Raw genomic sequence first — 21,955 nt, 5'->3', positions numbered from 1 at the left:
GCATAGAAAATACCTATAAAAAAAAACATAGATCACAGAAAAAAATGCAGGACAAGCATGTCTCCTGAAGGTGGCCACATTCACTAGGTGGGCAACCAGACACTTCTCATCCCACCCAAGAAATGGATCCTGTCATTTGCCTTTGCCCTGCAGCTCTCTTCCTTTGCACACTTGAGGGCTTTGCATCCAAATACTTTATGATATCAGGCCCAGGCTTTCTATTTGGAAAGGGCTCCAAGCTTCTACATCTTCTCTACAATCCTTGTCTGGATATTTGTAGCTGTATTAGTGACTCTATTCTTAACTCCTGATTCTCACTCTGACCTTGACTCTGGCCTTGTTTTCAGATTACTCCTCTGCCTCACTCTCTGCTTTGCTGCTTGGATCTCATGGCTCCATTCGGAGTACAGACCCTAACTTGTCTACTGACTATGTTTCCATTTCATCCTGACTGCTGCTCTGACCCCTGAATACAATAGTTCTTTGCTGCACCACACTTGTCACCTATCAGTAACTAGTCCTAGAATGGTTATATGTAGAATACAAAATACAGAACACCAGCACCAGAGAAAATGTGCAATCCAACTATAAAATATATGTATGAACATCCACTAGGCATATGGACTTACTATGGGGAAAGTAGCAAATAACTAAGATAGGCTGCTGTCCTCTCATGCACATACACCAGGTGAGGAAATAGTAAAAATGGGGCTCATCCTGAGTTTAAAGGGGAACTCCACATAAGGAAAACTTGTTTCTATTAAAAGTACATTAAAAGTTATATAGATGTGTCTATATCTGTGTGGTTCTGCCACACTGGTAGCTTATTGACATCTAAGAAGTAAAGAAAAATGGCCTCTGTGCCAATCCACATTGTCTCCTGCTCGTTCTGCTCTTCCACCTTAGAAGACAAATCTTCCATGCCTCTGTCTCACATTGTGTGTGTTCGCTAGGCACAGGCTAATGATGCAGACAGGGCGTGATGTCACAGGAGGCTTGGCTGGAATTGGATCCCCCAATTCGCTGAGTTAATTACCATCTCTGCCCAGCCAGAAGCAGGTGCAGCAACTTCACTGATTGTGCAAAACTTTGCAGTGAAATTCTGGCTATGTTCACACATGTTGGAGTTACATTGCAGTACTGCAGCGTATTCACAAAAATGATGCATTAACACAATTAATTGATGATAAACGGCACAGAGGATCAGAGTCGGCACTGCCAATCCCACGTGGACAAAAAACAAGGCATAAACAGTATATCCCATGTAAGATAATATTAGGATTAAGTCCTTATTGTGGGCTTAACTTCAAAGATAAAAGATGCTCAATCATAAAATGCGCATGGAGGTAAAAAAAATTTAAATTAAATTTAAAAAATTCTTTACTTTATTCCAATATCTGCGTTTCATGTAGAGAATACAGTGCGCTGTGGGGGTGGGAGCACAATAACATGATAAAGTACTGCAAAAAATTCAGTAACACAATGAAACTGCAATGTGTGAACACAGCCTAGATGTTCTGCAACAGATTTGGGTGGGGAATCGGCAGGGGGGAGGACTGTGATGAACAGCTGAGGGAAAGCATTGCATTCTGGAACCTGTAGTACTGTGTACAACTGCTCAACCAGGAAGTGCAGAAACACAATATAGAACAAAGAACCCCAAAGCAAATGGATTTTTGGTAGTTTCAAAACTGGGACAGATAGGTAAGTAATGCTTTATGTTTCTGCAGAAGTTTCTTTTTTTTTTTTTTTTTTTTTTTTTTTACCTCTAACTTAACTTTAACTATGGGTCCCTTTGATTTCTCTCTATGCTCCTGTCTTAGTACTTACAATTATTGGTTGACACAAAAAATGTGTCTTCTTGCTGACGTACACCATACTCGCCTAATGGGCGGGCACAGCAGTACGGGAGGATGCATAGCCTCCTTACACACCTGATTTATCATGGTTTACACCTGATTTACACAGGAGTAAATCATGGTGAAAATGTACGCCAGCTCAGAGCTGGTACAGATTTCTACAACTGCCATGCGGGAGATGTGTGCCTCTCAGTAAATCTGGCGCAGGGCATGGCTGTATGGTATGTAATTTTTTACCGGTCTTGACAAATGCCCCTAATTATGTATTTTTCTATATTTTAGTAGGTTTTTTTTAATTATAATTTCCCCCCCATCCTTTTTTTATTTCTTTTTTATATTTAAAATAATTTTTATTGTTTGATCACAAATCGTTTTAATGGGAGACAAAGAATTCAGAATAATACGGGGAGATACAACTTTTGTACACATCTGCAAGTAATTCTAGTTTGGGATGTGGCATTTGTAAAAATACAGAAACCTGATTCCGCCAGTCACAGCAGCTCTCGACAAACTTTTTACAGAAGGTCTGGTATTCATAAGCTGAGGGGTTTAGGTTTTTTTTAATGAAAGTGCCTTTCATATGAGTTCACCTCCTGTCCAACAAAATTTTAAAACACTACCTACAGCCAGAGGGTATATAAGGAATACCTTGTGCAGCAGCGGACACAAGACACCCTTGTATACTGACACACACTTGGAAAGCACATCACTTAAGAGGTAAAGTAATCAATAAATTTTCTCTTTTTTTCCAGGAGGGAGAAACACATGGAGAAAACAAACACGAGCTCATTCCAGAATAGTTTGCCTTACTCAGAAATATAGCGCTCAGTTAGGATTTTACATATTGCAAGTCTGTGAGCTATTTAACATGGCAGAGGGTGCTAAGCCCATAAAGTAGTGTACAGAGCTCTAGTTATGATTTATTGCTTTTTTTTTTCTTTTCATACGTTTAAACTCACATATGTGTTATTGTTTACCGTTTAGGAAGATAAAATGTGAGCAAATTTGGAATTTTTACATTTTTCTTGGAATTTCTACAGTCATTTGCAATTTTATTATTGGTTTTATTACTGGTTATGAAACTCTCTTTGAAATTGTATCATAAAGTAACCAGTTTATTTAGTTTTAAAATTAAATTAATTAAAATTAGAAAATTGTTTTGATTCGTAGTAAGAACAAAGTTGTGATTCATATTAGAGATATCTACAGGACCCAGTATTTAGATGTATGAAAGTTTAAGGGGATTTCTATAGGAAATCTTAAAGGGGTTATCCAGCACTACAATAACATGGCCACATTCTTCCACAGACAGCACTACTCTTCTCTCCAGTTTGTGTGTAGGTTTTGCTGCTCAGTTCCATTGAAGTGAATGGCGCTTGATTGCAAATCACACCTGAATTGGAGACTAGAGTGGGGCTGTCTCTGGAAGAAAGTGGCCATGTTTTTGTAGCGCTGGATAACCCCTTTAAGGTCAAAAGTTACTCTGTAAGCTAGAATCTGAATGTAGTACAGTAGGTAGGTTTGCCATTCAGAGTTCAGAGAAAGCTGTGTAAACACGGCTTCTATGCTAGGGTCAGATTGGATTTGATTGTGCTTTCCCAGATCTGTTTTACAGGTAGCTGAACAACTTAAAAGTAGTTTTTATTCATGTTTGAGGGAAATAAGACATCATTTTAGTGATTTTTTTAAAGGCCATTCACAGCTGACAGATTTATATGTCCTGATTGGATTACTGCATGTGAATCCCAGCAACACCTGCTGTAACTGTAATAGCTGAAATAAAGAGCAATGTAAAAATGCATACCTGGAGGCAAGGAAATAAGCTCAATAAATGGTAAGAAGCCCAGTGTTCAGAAATGAAAGAATCGTCCATGTAGGATGGGAAACACATAGTATGTAATACAATGTGTTCACACTAAGCAGAAAATAATATCAAGCATAAAAATAAACTACAAAACTTTGACTGAAAACCAGGTAGCATGTTTTCTAGTATATTATTGCGATAAGGAATGCATATAACCTTTCTTCAGGGTACGGAGCAGATCATAAAGGATATAGGGATTTGTCTAACACTGCTTAGACTCTTTATTCTTCACACTGCCCCATGGGGGAAAGTATCAGTCAAGTTGGGTCAAGTCAGACTTATACACATTTGCATGGGTTATTTGTCATCTTGATTTCCATTTTCCATCTGAAATGGTTCCTAATGCTGCCTACATTTCCCATGATGCCTCTAGCTTAGCAGAGTTGGGGGATTGGGGGTAGCAAGTGAACAGTGAGATAAAACTCTTACTATAGCACTAAATATGAGATATAGCTTTAGTCCCACTGTTACTGTAGCTCTTACATACAGGAGAGCAGTGTACCAGGCTGTATCACATAGGACATGGGGCTGAATCAGCATGTAAAATAAGCAGGCAGAATGATCAGGGGGTTTATCACTTTGCAGTTATTTGCTGAATGGAATTACCTACTATCATTGCTTTCTCTATCTCTCAGAGTTAAAGCGGCGGAATTTCACGGCGGAGCCCCACCTGCCTCAGTGCCTCTACTCCAGCCTCTATCCAATCAAAGAATTGACATGTCAATTCTTTGAGCAGAGAGCAACGGAAGTGGAGGCGTGAGAGCCAACCCATAGAGACACTGTGTCACACTAAGGCTGCCGGGATTATGTTTTTTTAAGCAACTGGTGTCAGAAAGGTATACAGATTTGTAAATTACTAATCAGATGATGTATGTTCATCAGAAAGTGAGGTATTTTTCTAGTCTGATATGGGGCTCTCTGCTGCCATCTTTATCTGTGACAGGAACTGTCCAGAGCAGGAGACGTTTTCTATGGGGATTTGCTACTGATATGGAAAGTTCCTGAAATGACAGAAGTGGCAGCAAAGAGCTCTACTTCCTGCAGGACATACAGCAGCTGATAAGTCATTCATAAATCTGGCACCAGTTGATTAAAAAAAAATAATTCTCAGGAGTACCCCTTTAACTGAGTGGGTAGAGGACAGATGTAAGCTGCCTGGAGGGATGTGAAAGGTGAAAAACATAATCCTGTAGTAGACAGGAAGTCAGTAACACAGGGCAGACTGACCTCCTGTCCATGCGGGTGCATGCAGAAGATGGATTTCTTCTGACTCATCATTTGCCTGCATTGTAAGTGTCTGCAGCCAAAGGCCAAGCTGGAAGAAAGCCAGACAGGCTGCTGGCAGGATTTTTGAGGCATTTCCTGCCGCCTGCTCCAAATGATAGGCACCCTTTAATGTTGAACTTGCCATCCAATCTGCCGGCAGGATAATATAAAGCAAGATGAGCGATGCAGATTATTAGATAAATTTGTGGAAAAAGCTTCAGGATAACTTGTCACTTGTTAATCACGTGTTAATCTCTGTTCAGGCTAAACTAAGTAGTCAAGTGGGCGGTCTTAATCAGCAACTGACAACTATCTGTTTATAAGTGCATAGAGAGAGTGCTGTCAGCCACTTCTTACTTTGGATAAGTAGTCAAGTGGATAGTGCTAATCAGATGTTAAATTAACTTGCCTGACGGTCTGTGCACTCTATGTAAATGCTCCAGTGATTTCCTATAGATGTCGGACTCTTCTCATTTACATAATTAGCGCGCAGATTGGCAGGCAGCAATTTCTCTGCAGCGAGACCGGCAGTAGTGGGTAAATATCGAGGGCTCTACCGGGGGTCGGGTGGGCTCTGCCCCAAGTGCTGGGATGACAGGTTCCCTTTAACTTGAATAAATGTCAAGTTATCTTTGAACTTTCCCCCACACGTATGCTCAGCTCCTCCTGTTTTGTAACATGATGACTACAATTAGACTGCAGTTTCAATGTGACAGGTTCCATTTAAATGCAGTCAGTGCCAAATATTTGAGAGCAATTTATTGTTCACTTAGTTGACATTGATGATAGGTCATTCCAAGGCTTATAAAATATATGTCTGTTTATGTAGCTGTATGGTGTGCCCCCCCCCCCCCATTGTCATGGCTAGACTATTAGGGCTATACGGCCTGGTTTTTATTTCAATTTATTTTTTATGTAAAGAATATACAAATTGAGACAGCGTAACAAATGAACATGTCTGATAAATATCTTAATATAGTATAATCAGAAAATGAAATGTTAACATTATATACAATTTATGCCTATGGGTACATAGGCATAAGTGATCTATACATAAAATCATGGATGTGTTGTACATCTCTAATTTTAGCCTCAGGCTATGTTCACACAATGATTTTCAGCACCCCTTTTCTGATACTTAAAACCACAGCCGTTGTTTTGAATATCAAGTAACTTTCATTGTTTAGCATACTGTCATTGTCTTTATTGGGCTTTGCGCTGTGCTTTTCACACAGCGGAATGTCTGTCCGTAAATTTCCATTGTGGATCCGCTTTCCGCCCAAAGAAGTGACACGACTATTCCTCAGTGTGAACCCACCCTTTATGTGACTTACAGGAAATAACAATTTCTCCTTCAGATAATGCACCTAAGGGTGTAGTGAATTTTTTTTTTTAAGCAATGGGCCATAAAAATGAAAATTTATATTTTACTAATAGGTATATTTAGAGACACAGGGTATAGGCAGCCCAAAATGTGTTATGCTCTTTCTCCTGAGCACAGCAGTACCCCTTATGTGACCATATACTGCTGTTAGGCCAAACAGCAGGACTCAGAACAGGAGGGCCGTTTTTTAATGCAGACTTGGCTAGAATAGTTTTAGTGCACCATGTCACATATGTACATATTTCTTAGGTTTCCCCTGATTAATGGCCCGGCCCACTTAACACAATCTGCCGTTGATAAAACATGACTTTTTACTTGAACAAGCACCATGACGTATGATATAAAATAAGGTATAAAAAACCACTAAATTTACTCTTTACACCTGTGTAGAGATGTCAGAATGCACAAACCATTAGACCTGACATGCTGGGTCTGCTAAAGTAGCTGGCTTTCTGCTCTGGCTTATGAAAAGAGTCCAAAATGGTGCTCTAATAATGTATATGGAAAGGTGTCAACTTTGAGACCCCCTTTAAGAAATATTGAATTTGAGCTTAATAATTTTGTTTAATATAAAACAAACAACTTTTTTTTCTAATTTATTATTAGAGATGAGCGAACCTCGAGCATGCTTGAGTCGATCCAAACCCGATCGTTCGGCATTTGATTAGCGGGGGCTGCTGAAGTTGGATAAAGCTCTAAGGTTGTCTGGAAAACATGGATACAGCCAATGACTATATCCATGATTTCCACATAGCCTTAGGGCTTTATCCAAGTTCAGCAGCCACCGCTAATCAAATGCCGAAACATCGGCCTCGGATGGACTCTAGCATGCTCGAGGTTCGCTCATATCTATTTATTACCTATGCTTTGATTCCAGTATAAGGTTGTTGTATGTGAATAAATCGGATTATCTTATAATAGATAAAGTTAAAAGCACTGAATAAAAAAACAAGAGTTTAATTATCCTATAAGGAACTGATAATGAATGATTTGCTTCTAGTACACTCAACCAGATCTTTAATATGAACCCATCAGGCAGACTGTAGAATATGTAGCGGCCACATGGGCAAAGCTTTGTATTGCATCTTCTGCCAAGCTTTTATGTTTCTGCAGGAATACTTAGCAAGAAGCTGTCATATAGATCTAGAATGACACACATGTGAAAGTATGCAGTGAAGGAATTAACATCTGAATCAACTCACCATATTTTACTGTGTGTCAATAAAACCAGCCATAAACTTTTGGGTTGCTGGGATATGAAGGAGAATTGGTAGAGGAAGAAAATACCAGGCCATTCAGACCTGGATAATAAACAGCAACATGGAGAACATTTTGATATTTCCTATGGCCCCTCATATCTTCTTTGTATGCCACTGACTACTTGTGATTTCTAAAATTATATTTCTCCTTGTATCACCCTCAGGAGACTACATGGAGGACAGAGTAAAAGGTTTTATCCTGAGAAGTGCATAGTAAACAGAATCTATCAACGTCAAAATGTATAAGATTATAAATTCACTTTTTTGAAAAGACAAATGACAATAGTAGGTAAAAAATGTTGACAATTGCTGATCTGACAACAGACTCCAGATTATTTGCTGAGCAGCGGTCTCTGCTTGGGGTATTTTCAGAGGGATACTGGGAATCTGAGCAGTCATGGTATTTTGCATATCTAAAAGATTAGAACTGCACATTTAGAAATCAGATATGACCTTGGTAAGTATTAAAGGATTCACTGCCTGAGAACTAGTATGAGAATATGAATAATGGATAGAAGCAAAAAAATGTACCCCTCATTCACCTCAGCTCATAGACTGGATTCACAACAGCGTTTTAGTTCTACAGTGTGAACCAGCAGCGTAGCTAGGATTCATCCTATACAGACTGCACCATACTCACCTGTTCTGGCTTTCCAGGAGACTGTGCTGGGGCAGATAAGTATGTGTATGGGGGGGAGGGGGACCCTTGTGGCTGGAGGTGCAATGCTGCCTCCGGTCACAAAAGAGACTGGCAAGGCAGGATGTCAGTGTTCAATACAATGCTCACAGTTAAAGGGCCAGGGGCCTGCGAGCCCCCTTAGGGCCCTATAGCAGTGCTGTGGTCCTATATGGTAGATAAGCTCCTAATGTGAACAATGGCATGGATTCCTATTGAAAATGTTAGATTGTGTTCCAACTGCTGCCAAAACCATAACTCCATTTCTTCTCCAATAGCCACGCTATGTTGCTAGCGCAGTGTAGCGCTGAGTTTCCCTAAGTTGAGTTTCCCTAAGGTTGGGCAGAGAATGAAGCCTGTGATGTATTTGTATGAGTTTATTTAAATGTAAGCCTTTTAATGTATTATAGAGATACAGTATAGTAAAGATGGGTCACTATTTACAAACACACACCACATACAAGGAATTGGGTAACACCACCACCAACTGCCTCCTTAGTGTACTGCAACAACTAATAGAAACATCTAGAAATTGGGTGGAGCTATTCTAATGAGCTCCACATAGAAGGCCGTTTTGCCAGGAACTCCCTGAGTAGTTGAGGCAGGCTGTGGTTGTGGTAACATCAGCAGCAGAGGGGAGAAACAAGCTGCGAGGAACTGTGAGGAGACTTCTAGGAGCCAGCTCACCAACTGAGACAGTGTGACAGATAAGAGTTACGAAACTTATTTCTTATTATTATTGACCAGAGAGGGAGCCTGATCAACTTTACTCTACTAGGTACTGTTTATGCTGAGTGATAATTCATCAACATGCCCTTAGGCTACATTCACACATCCGTTGTTCTGTCCGCAATTGCAGACAGAACATAGGATCAATGGCATTCAATGGCCCTGTTCACACGTACGTACCTGTGTACGGGGCTGCGATCCGTGCTGCAAAAAAAAGGGCATGTTGTAATGCGGACTGCATTTTGTGGCCCGGATAGCACTGGTAATGAAGTAGAAATGTAGTGCTCTGTGAAGCACAGAGCACTACAGTTGCACATTCGTAGTGTGGGCTGCGGCCGCAGGTCCACGGTTGCGGGCTGCACTAGGGGTGTGTGAATGTAGCCTTAAGGCCCTATTCCACGGGCCGACTGGAGGAGCAAACGAGCGATATTCCACGAGTTGGCAGTGAGCGGTTGAGTTGGGGGAGGGGGGGGGGGGGGCTGGAAGGTACTCTTGGAAGGTACGCTGCAGATAGAAACTGTTTATGTTATGTACCTCAAGTTTAAAGCAACTCTGTACCCACAATCTTCTCCCCCCCCCCAAACCACTTGTACCTTCGGATAGCTGCTTTTATCAAAGATCTGTCCTCCGTCCACTCGGCAGGTGATGCAGTCATTGTCCTAGAAAACAACTTTTAAACTTGCAGCCCGTGCCAAACGGGAGTATCTGTGCCCTAACTTTGCACCACCCCTCTGTCCCTCCTCCCCACCCTCCTCATCATTAGGAATGCTCCAGGCAGATTGCCTCCTATTCCCCACCTGTGTCAGCCCGGCACATGGGCTGGATCCTTAAGGATCTGTGCAATGTTCAGCATGGAGAAAATGTTCCAGTGGCATTCCTAATGATGAAGAGGGTGGGGAGGAGGGACGGAGGGGTGGTGCAAAGTTAGGACACAGATACTCCCATTTGGCACGGGCTGCAAGTTTAAAAGTTGTTTTTTAGGACAATAACGGCATCACTTGCCAAACGGACCCCAGGACAGATCTTGGATTGAAAGCAGCTATCCGAAGGTACAAGTGGTTTGGGAGGGTCAGATTGTGAGTACAGAGTCGCTGTTCTCTGCATCTCAAGTCTTCAACTCCCTGTTGTCTGCTTTACTCTGCATCTCACCAACTCCAAGGACGTCTCCACCAACACCTCAGGCAGCGTTAATAGAGAACCCCTGGGGGAACTACTCCATTACCAACCACCTAGGTGCAGTCCCTCTCTTTAACTTCCGTGGCAGTTTTAGCTCAGGAAGAGGGAGAGAGTTATTGCCACTGGGCCTGTAACAAGGATTTTATTTTATTTATTTATTTAGTAACTCTCTCTCATCCCCTTAGTTCACCTTACTCCTGTCTGCTACCCTGGTAATAAGGTCAACATTTTGTAGCTATTGAGGAAGAGGTTTGGACCTCTGTCTTACTGGTATGTGCTTTACATCCATACAGGATAACATATTCATACAAAGTGGTGAGTATGCTGCCTGCAAGAATCCCCCCAAAAGACAGTGCCGCTATGCAAAGCACAAAAACAAAAACAGGATAGAGGATACTTTTGCCTTCTACAGGCTGGGGCATAGGATAGTTTGATAGCTGGCACTGGAGAGGAATAATGAGCCTAAAATGGAGCCTAGACTGCTGACTAACATTTTAGAAGATTTGCATTGGCTATTGTGAAGTTCTGTATTGAATAATGATAAAAAACAGTAGCTGGGGATTATAGTTTTACATGAATTTAGCATAAAAGAGGGAGGGAGGAACCTGATGTGAAGGAGGGCTGGGAATGCATATATGTGTTTGCTGGAACGAAGGAGGGTAATGGTGCGTTTACACAGACAGATTTATCTGACAGATTTTTTAAGCCAAAATCAGGAACAGACTATAAACAGAGAACAGATCATAAAGGAAAGAGATTTCTTCTCTTCTCAAATCCATTCCATTCAGATAAATCTGTCTGTGTAAATGCATCATAAGCCTATGTTCACATCCCGTTTTTAGCCCCACGTTGCAGTCTATGAAAAAAGGATGCTGACATGCAGCTTTGTGTGCGACCAATGGCCCCAGTGATGTTAATGGGCAGGACGGAGTCATTTTGTAACTATGTTTTGTTCATTTGCCGGACATATACTTCTTTTTCTGGCTGTCATGGGCAATGTATCTCTTTTGAGCCATTTACATGCCAACACTGGCCATATTTTGGCACATAATAAAAGCGACTCTGTACCCACAATCTGACCCCGCCCAAACTGCTTGTACTTTTAATCTAAGATCTGTCCTGGGGTCCATTCGGCAGGTGATGCAGTTATTGTCCTGAAAAAACAACTTTTAAACTTGCCGCACTCTTCATCCATAGGAATGCCCCTTGAATAATTTCACCTATTCATCACCTGTCTGAACACTGCACATGGGCTGGATCATTAAGGCACCTGTGCAGTGTTCAGACAGGTGATGAATAGGAAAAATACTGCCTGGGGCATTCCTAATGATGAGGAGGGCGGGGAGGAGGGATGGAGAGGTGTCGCAATCCTAGGGCCCACACATTCTAGGCAACGCCAATTTGACACAGGGATGCCTACAGCTTTGTATAGTGAATGCACTGATGGAAAACATGTAAAGTGAGGGCCACAAAAAGCCCAAAAGGAAAGAGGCTGGAAAAAAAATCTGAAAATGAAAATCAGATGTTTGTGAGCCATAAAATATGTCTCAAAATGGTGTGTGCATGTAGCCTTAAAGAGGCTAAGCTAATAAGTCATGAGTAGAGATGAGCTTAACTTGAGCATGCACAAGCATGCAGCCCTAAGGAGTCTGGGAAACCATGGATACAGCAAATCCATGTTTTCCAGCCTTAGGGCTGCATCCAACTTCTTCAGCCACCGGTATTCCGACCCCGATTGGACTCAAGCACGCTCGAGTTGTGCTCATCTCTATTTGTGAGCCTATTTAACAGGTTTACTAATCCTGCACAACAGACACATATATGATAGGAGACTAAATTATTCTTATAATTGTGGCTAAGTATTTTTGCGCTTAGTATCTAAAGGGGTTGTCCAGCCAAATAGTGCCAAAAAAAGTTGTTTAAATGTGCCCCATGACACTTAAAGGGGTTATCCAGCATTAGAAAAGCATGGCCACTTTTTTTTTTCGAGAGACATGACTCAAAACCCCACCCAAACTGCAGACAATAGTGGTGCTGTCTCTGGAAGAAAGAGACCATGCTTTTCTAATGCTGGATAACACTTTAAAGGCCCGATTACACGATAATCGTCCTGTGTAATAGAAGAAAACAATTAGCCGACATGTTGAAAGACAAACAACTAATATAGCAGCAATATGCTGCCATCGCCCCATGGAATAGGAGCTGAGGGAGCAGACCGCCGCTATCTGCTATGTCCTGCCCGGACGATCTAGCGATCACCGAGGCAGTCCCCCGCAGCTCTCTGCTCACCCACTTACTGCCAATGCGTATAATAGCGTCGGCAGCAAGTGGGGAACGAGGAGCAAGCGAGTGCAAGGGGCTTTAATCTTCCAGATTTGCTTTGACATGGAAAGAGGATTTCCTTTGCCCCTCTGAGTATAGTGATGCTTGAAGGCGGCTGTGTGGCTCTGTTCAATAGCTGAGCCAGCCCCCTTTTCTGTCTCTATATTAGCTGTAATGGAGAAGTGGGCTGGCTCAGCTGGCTTAAGTGAAGCCTCTCAGCTGGCCATCTTCAAGCAAGTCACCTGCCAACACGGGGATGGGAGGTGGACCTTCTCTGTGACACAATAAATTGTGGAGGTGGAGTGTGATCAGCGCTGATGGCGTGACATCAAGGTGGCAATTGTAGTGAATGTATATTATAAAGTAAAATCAGTTAAACAACATTTTATCTGACTGGACAAACCCTTTAAATATAAAACGTGTGCCATGCTTCTGGATCATAATCTGCATCCTGATTAAATTATTACATGAAATCTGTCAAGCAATCTGTTTAACCGCAATGTGAATCCCCGCACACATGCCTAAGAAAACAGCTCCAGGAGATGTGTTTACACCTAAATGTCTGGTTGTTACTGCCAGCATTCATTAGAAATGGCCTGAAGTAACCTTTTATGAAAAGAGGTCACTGCTGAAAAGATTATTCTTTTCTGCACCCTCCCTTCTTGCCCACCTACTTAATGGGGTTTTCTGACATAGGAAGGTTAATAGACATTCTCCTCTCATTCTTTTCTAGGTAAGGGATAACAGATTTCTTCACCAGCAAGATGGGACTTCTCCCCTTCTTCGGGCAGCGCCTTGGACTATCATGTCTGGTTTTGGTCATTTTGGTCATGGTGCTTGTATGCCCGGGTGAGTATTGCAGTTTCCTTATTTATAATATGGTTCCTGTACATTTTTGGGTACTTAAAATAAATACTACTAAGTAATGTTATGATGCACTTGTTTATTGTTAATATTAAAGAAATGTGCAAATGAATGATACCATAGTACACATTCTGCAGAGACTTTTCTAGGCAGAACAAATTCTATTTTTTTTTTATTCCAAACTCTTTGTTTATTTTCTGCAAGACTTCTGGTATTCTGGAATACAAAAATAGCATTTGCATCTTAATATTCAGAACTATGGCTTTCCATTCATAATCACAAATTGATTTTTAGAACACCAACTGTGACGGTTGTCAGTAGAGAGGAGTAACATTCACTTCCCCATTTATTCTCTAGAAGAATTTGCCAAATTCAGCATAAATCGACATTTCCATGTCTCCTTGTCAGTCGAAGACACAGCCGGGGTATACTGAACAGTCTGGCAGTTCTCATAAATAAAGATGCATGGGCTAGGTGTTATCTCTATGTTCAGGAAATAGTTTCCACCTATAGTGTAAGATTTGTACAACCTTGTGGTATGATCACTGCCTATAGAGAATCTCTAGACTCGTTCTAGTGCTGCAAGTAATATAAAGAGCTATCAGCTACCTATGTTATAATTGGTTAGCAAACTCAGATTTCATTGATTATATCAACTACAAAATAGCAATAACAGTATAAAGAGAGAGGATCATTGTGATGGAAACAAACTATATACTGTGATATAACAGAACAATTTCACTTCTGGTTATTTATTTTTGCAAGATACATATACACTTATATCTCAGAGTCTAAGAGACTGGAAAGAAGTATAGACATGCTTATATATACTCGATGGGGTTTTGTTGTCAAAGTCAGATTAACAGAAAAGTAATCTTGAAGTTTCTAGTAATTGTGTAATTATGTGGCCAACAAAGCACCCAGGCATTTCTTTGGGTGACAGAGTACTATTTGCATCCATGGTCTAAAGACACCATAAGCTATTATCCAAAGAAATGCCTGGGTGCACAGATATAACACATTTGAAGGGTTTGTCTGATTTTTTAAAGTTGTTACATTGCTAAAATAAAAAAAAATATGCCATGTGCACCGATTTTACCCCCATGTAAAGTGTTGCTGCTTTTGTCTTTTATACTGGCTTTCTGACAGGGCAATGCTGTGCCATTTTGCCCAATGGCATGAAACCAATGAGGGCAATGTATGAGCGTGATATTGTTGCAGCTCTATAAAAAAAAACAGAACCACGGAAAGACGTAGTGGGGATTAGATAGATGAGTATAGCTTATTTTTATTAAGCAGTATAACAACTCAGTAAGAAAAGGAATTCGTGTCTTTCTTGTTCAAAGTACCATAGAGACATTTCAAGGATGGACAAGAACTGTTAAAAGCAATGAACCTTTTAAATATGGGATGTACTGGAAGAGTGTAGGCCTGAATCTGCCAAGACCACCATGAGTGCAATCAATCATTAGCCTGCTAAACAGGAATCTGAGGTACGACTATCTGCACCCCCACCAAATGGAATCAATAAACATAACCCCTTCAAGTTCAAGGATGTAAATGTACGTCCATTTTTACGGTGCATTGCTACTCATGTACGTACAGTTACATCCTCAGATAAAATTGGCGCAGAAGCGGCGATCATTCCTTCTGCTGTGGACACCCACCGTAACTGCCGAGAACCGAGCCGGGCTCGGATCGAGGTAGAGTTGACCCTATAGGTGCTGCTATCAGTACGATGGCAGTATCTACAGGGCGGAAAAGAAGGAGAATTCTCCCTCTGTTCACATCAGGTCTGTGCGAAGCAATTGCACAGTCCCAATGATAGCTATGAAAACTGGAGGCCTCCAGTGTCATAGCTACGTTGGCCCTAAGGCTGAGTCTGATCAGCAATGCTTACGACAGGCACATTACACTGCAACGCAGATCAGCATTGCAATGTAGTGTGCCTGTAATTAAACAATCAGATACTGAAGTCCCCATGGTGGGACAATAAAAATGTTAAAAAAAATACACAAATATAAATCTAATTAAATAGTGTAATAAACACATAGGGGGAGATTTATGAAAGGGTGTAAATATACACCTGGTGTAAACTGCCCACAGCAACCAATCACAGCTCCTGTTATATTTACTAGAGCTGAAAGCTGAGCTGTGATTGGTTGCTGTGGGCAGTTTACACCAGGTGTATATTTACACCCTTTCATAGATCTCCCCCATAATGCCCATATCCCTTAATGCTAATAATAAATGCAGGAGAAATAGAAGGATTTGCGGTTGGTAAATGTAGGGAAAAAGGACACATATTTAGTATTGTTGTGTGCATAATGTCACTGGCAATACAATTATTATGATCTAAATATGTACTATGAGCGCAGAAAATACAAAGTGAGAAAAATTCCAATCTTCAAATTTTTTCAAGAAATGTGGGCATTTTATGCCAAGAAAATTGTACAGATATTGGCCAAATTTCAGAATTGTATGCATAAATGATAGCATCATGGAACTATAACCACATAAAATGAGATAAGTCAGATTTAAAAAATGAATATGCAAAGAAAGAGCCAGTGGAGCCTTAATTAAGAGTCTCAAAACACAGGACAAGCCAGATATCCCTCTGGGGAAGGACCCTGCCAAAGGGGTGGCTCCTGTAAGGAAACTACCAAAACCATCATATTAAGTGGCCCTATAAGTCAGTGTAATGACAAGGGAAAAATCAAGGCCAGGCATTCATCCACAGACAGCTGTTTCAGGGTGTTCTCCCTCATCAGTGTGGAGCGTGGCTACTTAACATGGTGGTTTCCCTACAGGAGGGGGGGGGGCTGGTCACAGAGGGTGACATTACTCAGGCGTCCTTTAGTTTTCTATTTGCTGTGGTGAAGCAAACAGAATCCGCTGAAGTAGTATTAGTGGTAATACTATATTAGAAAGTTTTATATCTTGGGATGATAGTTTTATCGAAGTGCAATTTTCTGATACTGGTGTACCCCTTTAACACAATAGTGTTCATGCAGAGGATAGACCATGTCCAAGGATCACAGCTTGAGCTGAAAGTCTCCACAGAACACTACTTAAACTTTTTGCCTAAAGCCTCTATTACACGGGGCGACTAAGAGGAGCAAACGAGCGCTCTCAGCGCTCGCTTGCTCCTCGTTCTCCGTTTGGGGAGGTGCAGGGGGCCTGCCTGCATGATTACTTGAGTGCAAGGGGGCAGTGGGGGACTGCGGGGGACTGCCTGCGTGATTACTTGAGTGCAAGGGGGCAGTGGGGGACTGCCCGCGTGATTACTTGAGTTCATGGGGGCCGAAGGGAACTACCCGCCTGATTACTTGAGTGCGGGGGGGCTGCCCGGGTGAGTACTTGAACATCCGTTCTGCTGCTGCCGCTCCTTATTCATGGAGTGAAAGGAGCAGATCACTGCTATAATAGTCGTTTGTCTTTCAACATGTTGAAAGACAAATGACAGCAACGATCAGCCGACATCGTTCATGACGGCTGTTTGTTGCCTTCTATTACACGAGACGATTATCGTCCGTAATGGCCGATAATCGTCTCGTGTAATAGGGCCTTAAGAATTGGGGAGTAATAGAGAAGCAGCAAATAGAAAACAATCAGTACTACCCCCCGCCCCCCAATAAAATCACTAGCTCAGTGGTCACACCCCATACTTACTGTAATCAACGCAGAGAGCTCAGTGGTAATGTGACATGGTAAACAACATGGTATTGTCACGGCCGCCCGCTCCTCCTCCGCTGTCATAGTCCCCAGCTCCACTTCCCCGCTCCGTGGCAGCAGCCCCCATGTGTCCCCCCAGGCTGCTGCAGCTGTCTCCTCCTCGGCCCCTTCCTCCTGGTCTCAGCGCCGCGGCGTCCCGGCATTTCTGAGCCGACGCGCGCGTCCCCGCCTCCTGGGCCTTAAAGGGACCACGTCCCAATTATTGCTTGTGGCCTTTCCTTGCCCCAATAAAGCTCTGCCCCTTCCTGTCCCCCTTGCCGGATCTATAGTGCATACTGCCTATCAGAGAAAGCATTCCTCGAATTACTGTGATTACCAGTGTACCAGTCCGTTGCTCACGTTATCTGACCTCGTTCTTGTCTGCCGCCTGCCCTGACCTCTCTGCCTGCCCCTGACTACCTCCCTGCCTTATGTCTTAATACTTCGCCTCTCCTCGCCACCAACAAAAGCAAGTCGCGCCTTGTGGCAGGCTCTGGTGAAGACCAGCGGCCCCTTAGACTCCGCTCCCTGGTGCGGCTTAACTCATCGCTTGTGTGGGCTATGCGGATTCACTACCTCCGACCATTACAGGTATTACTGACAGCCTGTAAACACAACCTGGCAACTAGCATGAGTACTGAGGTTTATTTCTTTTTAATACTTTGCTGCTTTTTTTTTCAACTCTCAGAAAAGCTCTCTGTTACATTACAGTAGGGAAAAGCCTTCCCAAAACTGTCCTTTAGGGCCGCCGCTGCATGCCTTCAACCAGCAGTAGATGTTTTCTGCTGTGTTTGTTAAAGCTTCACTCACTATAATTATACTGTGCTTTTTAGAGATCTCAGTGTGGATTCCATGAACTCTATAAACTAATGTAAGATGCCATTTTGATTGTTGTACAACACTAAATTGAATTATATTTCTAGATGTTTCAAGGGGAAACAAGCTCCGAATGATGCTTCAGAAAAGAGAAGGTGGGTCAGTTTCTTCCTAATACTAACATGCCACTTATTATCTTATACATGCCCTAGTCAGTTCCTCTTTTAGCTAGAGATGAATGAATACATTGAATACTATACGTTACCTTTTGGGAGAATTCTTACGCAGTCCAACATTATCCAATCAGTGTGGCCAGGACTGTATAGTAAGAAAAGATGCCCCCAAAATGTTTTTCCACGTGGAAACAAGTATCCTTGTCAAGAGTTGTCATAAGTCCTTTTTAAGGACTATTCTCATGGCAGATATTCATGGATAAGTATAGAAGCTATCGGAACTATTGCTCTAATGGAGATGTCCTACGAAATGTATAAATCATCAGAAGGCAGGGGTTGCAGGAACATAATAAAGTATACTTACCCATGCCCCTCTGCTGCTGCAATGCCACACACACCTTTGATGGACTGCCCGCTCAGCCAATCGGTGACTGGGGTGGGACATCGCTGCAGTCACTGAGTGGCTGAACAGGCAATCCATTAGCAGGGCCGCAGCGTTTCAGCAGCCAGAGTCTGGTACATGACATACCCTGATATCAGCAGAAAATGGCATCTGGCGGCCTGCCAGAGAGGGGCAATATGTAGGCACGGGAACGAGTAAGTTCTTTATTATATCCCCCCCCCTACAGCCTTCCTGTGATATTTACATTTCGTGGGACTTCCTCTTTAATTTATAATAGTAAAAGTGCATATTAAAAACCTTGTAATATATCTTTCCTGCTCCCATTTCCTCTTCCTAAACTTATCATTCACTCTAAAAAAGGAAAACAATTTAAGGCCATGCTCACACACTGTATATTTTCAATAAATAATGCCCGTTGTTGCAGATTGAACACCGGCCGCTATTTATTGAAATGCAAAATAACATTAGTTTCTATGTAACAACGGCCGCAGTGTATACATGCTGTACACATGCTGTATACATTGCAGCCACAGAGAAAACTCGCATGTCTATTTTGTGCCACCATGCACACAATGTAAAGCACGGCTCCAGCCATACTTTACATTTTGTGCTATGGTTTAGTGGAGCACGGGCACACCCGAATGTGCCCCCATTCCAGTTAACATGAAGTGATGTTCACCCGGCCTGTACTGCAGTACCGCCAGGTGAACATCACAAACAGCGGTCACTGTACGATATGGCTGTGTCACATAGCGCCTGCTGTTTTTACAGCCTGTGAACCTGTCCCTAAAGAGATCACTGATAAATCAGCTCACATACTGTCCATAATATCTTATAGAGCGGGGAGGGGGGAAGTGACTGGAGAGAGCCACAGATAAACAGCAGAGACACTACAGGGCATGTAGTGAGTTTTGGATCTCAGATTTCACTCCATGCTGGATTTGACAGCTTACACTGCTCAGTACTGCCTCCATGCTGCTGTTGCTTTGGGGGAGGGAGGCAGGCAATAAAGACATAGGGGAGCATTCTGTGTGTGTAGTGTATGAGAGGCATCATGGTAGCTACCCTTCACCCACTAGCTCAGGGAGCCTGCACAGCAGAAAGTTAGTAAAAAATCCATATAAAAGTGATATAATGGCCAGATAGTGCTGCTTCTCATGCACACACATTGCAGCTCATCCGAAAAAAAATCACCTAAAATGACAGGTACACTATAAAGATACTTGACACTGAGTAATGGTACTTTTACACGGAGCGATAATTTGCCCGATGGCACGATTAACGATTTTGAATGAACAATGTTTTTTTTATAACGATCAGCGTTTAGACGGAACGATACATCGTACGGTAAATTCGCTATGCGATCATTTTGCGATCGTTTAAGCCTATCTCACACATAGGTGAAATCGCTGAAAGAATGTTTACACGGAACGATCTGCCAATTTTTTGCGAACGATCAACGACGAATTGAGAACATGTTGAAAGATCAAAATGAACGATTTTTTGCTCGTCGTTTGATCGTTTGCTGCGTTTACACATACGATTATCGTTCAAATTCGACCGTTATCGTGCAAAAAGGAACAATCAATCGTTCCGTGTAAAAGGACCATAAGTTATAAAATAATCTTTGATTTTCTTTTTTTTCTCCCGTTGGTTGAAAGCAGCGAACGAACCAGCAAAAACTATTGTATCTGTAGATGGGAACAAAGCCAATGAGTTTTTAAATACACTAAAACGATCAAAGCGCCAGCTCTGGGATAGGAGTCGCCCTGAAGTGCAACAGTGGTACCAGCATTTCCTCTATATGGGATTTGATGAAACAGTAAGTGATGCTAAGGGCTTCATTCTATCATTATATATTAAAATCACTATTAGACTTGAATTTAAGATTTTCATTAACAGATATAGAAATCTTTGTACACTATTTGCTTGTAAATATAACTAAACTGGAAAGGCAGCTACATTATCCTAGAATATTAATATATTTGAATGCAATACATCAAGAACAAAGAAAGGCTTTATTCCTTTATGTTATTTGTTCTAGAAAGGTATAGTAAATGTTTTATAATGTAAGTCAATGGGTGATGTATGGAACTGTATATGATATATCGTATATGTTTTTTTAAAAAATACAGAAATATGAAGATGATGCTGACTACTGGATGAATCAACGCCGTGCTGGAACTGAATACTATGGGGGATTTCACCATCACCACTATGATGAGGATGCACCAATTGGACCTCGCAATCCAAATACATTCCGACATGGAGCTGCGGTGAATTATGATGACTATTAGTCCTACCCTGAAAGGCAATAGGCAAAGCTTTTTAAGAGAGCTTTTAACCTATCAGTTACATGGATCATAGCTGCTCTTTCCAACCCCACAAATTTATAGCTACAGAATGCACTACTGACAATGAGATTAAAGGGGGGCTGTCAGATTTTGAACATCATAAATCTTCCAACAGAGCCCCTTTAATCCGACTGGCAATAATGCATGTTTATAAGCAGTAAACCTGTGGGATTAAATAGAATGGCTATAATCCATGGAAATGATTTATGGTGCTGATTTTACAATGTATGGATCCCTACTTTAGTCTTGCTGCATAGCACATTTGTGTATGGTCACATTTAGCAGAGCTAAATACTTGTTATGCAGATTAGTGACAGAAAGAAAGTATTAATATTTTTGACGCACAAAGACAAATGGTGCTTTCTATGTTTTCACTACAATAAAACGTCTGTATAGAAAGATGGTTTGTTTCCTTGTATAAACAGCCACACAAAATCCCAGTAAAAGTAGCTATGAACTCTTACTGACCTGCCCCAGCTTCAATCCACATAGCATGCTGAGTAGCTTTGCTATACTGATTATGTACAGATTGCTAGTTGTATGGTGCACTGAACTCTGGGAACAGGGAAATGGCAGAAGTTTGAAGCCTTTGATGTGAATGAACCGAACAACAATCCAACATACTAATAAGAAGCATTAACATTTAGCATTATTTATGACCTTACAAGACTTCTCTAAAACATTGACAGTCCATAGGATAGGCCATAAATATTTGATCTGTGGGGCGCTTTGTGACTGGATTAAAGTGTGTTAGGTTACATCTATCTGTGCTCAGATGCATATACTGTACCTAGTCAGCCAAAGGCTGGGTTCACACTAAGGAATTTTTGCGTATTTACCAACGGATTCCGAGGCAAAAGGCGCGTGGAATCCCCCCGTAAAGAATGAACATTGTGGCTTTAATGGGCTTTCCGCTTATTTGTTCACACAGTGGAAATTCTGCACTAAAATTTTTGCCGCGGATCCGCTTTCCGCCCAAAGAATTGATATGTCAATTCTTTGGGCGGATTCCGCTAGAGGAATCCTATAGAAGTCAATGGGGCTTGAATTCCGCTCGAATTCTGCTCCTATTCTCCCAGAGCTGAATAGGCGAGGA

At 41.8% G+C, this 21,955-nt stretch overlaps 1 protein-coding gene across 3 annotated transcripts; it reads left to right on the top strand.

The window, feature by feature from the left end:
- Window positions 1–2,496: 2,496 nt before the first annotated feature.
- On the top strand, window positions 2,497–21,258 carry ECRG4 (ECRG4 augurin precursor). 3 transcript variants are annotated; one of them, XM_069972413.1, is made up of 5 exons: window positions 2,497–2,576; window positions 13,269–13,384; window positions 18,037–18,084; window positions 20,167–20,327; window positions 20,641–21,258. In XM_069972413.1, the coding sequence occupies exons 2-5, from the start codon at window positions 13,300–13,302 to the stop codon at window positions 20,800–20,802; spliced, it is 456 nt and encodes a 151-aa protein (XP_069828514.1). In that variant the 5' UTR covers window positions 2,497–2,576; window positions 13,269–13,299; the 3' UTR covers window positions 20,803–21,258. The 3 variants fall into 3 exon arrangements, with proteins under 3 accessions (XP_069828514.1, XP_069828516.1, XP_069828513.1); XM_069972415.1 differs by lacking the exon at window positions 2,497–2,576 and adding an exon at window positions 8,944–9,021 and having other exon boundaries at window positions 20,170–20,327; XM_069972412.1 differs by lacking the exon at window positions 2,497–2,576 and adding an exon at window positions 8,944–9,021.
- The last annotated feature ends 697 nt before the right edge of the window (window positions 21,259–21,955 follow it).

Source organism: Dendropsophus ebraccatus, chromosome 5 (assembly GCF_027789765.1).
Source record: "Dendropsophus ebraccatus isolate aDenEbr1 chromosome 5, aDenEbr1.pat, whole genome shotgun sequence".
NCBI lineage: Eukaryota > Metazoa > Chordata > Amphibia > Anura > Hylidae > Dendropsophus > Dendropsophus ebraccatus.
The sequence above is the reverse complement of the archived record's forward strand: the minus strand, read 5'-3'. Positions and strand labels throughout refer to the sequence as shown.

Coding starts and splice junctions, on each gene's coding strand:
- ECRG4 (XM_069972413.1), top strand. CDS start 13,300: ATGGGACTTCTCCCCTTCTTCGGGCAGCGCCTTGGACTATCATGTCTG. Junction 18,085..20,166: donor GATGCTTCAGAAAAGAGAAG/GTGGGTCAGTTT, acceptor GTTGGTTGAAAG/CAGCGAACGAACCAGCAAAA. Junction 20,328..20,640: donor ATATGGGATTTGATGAAACA/GTAAGTGATGCT, acceptor TAAAAAATACAG/AAATATGAAGATGATGCTGA.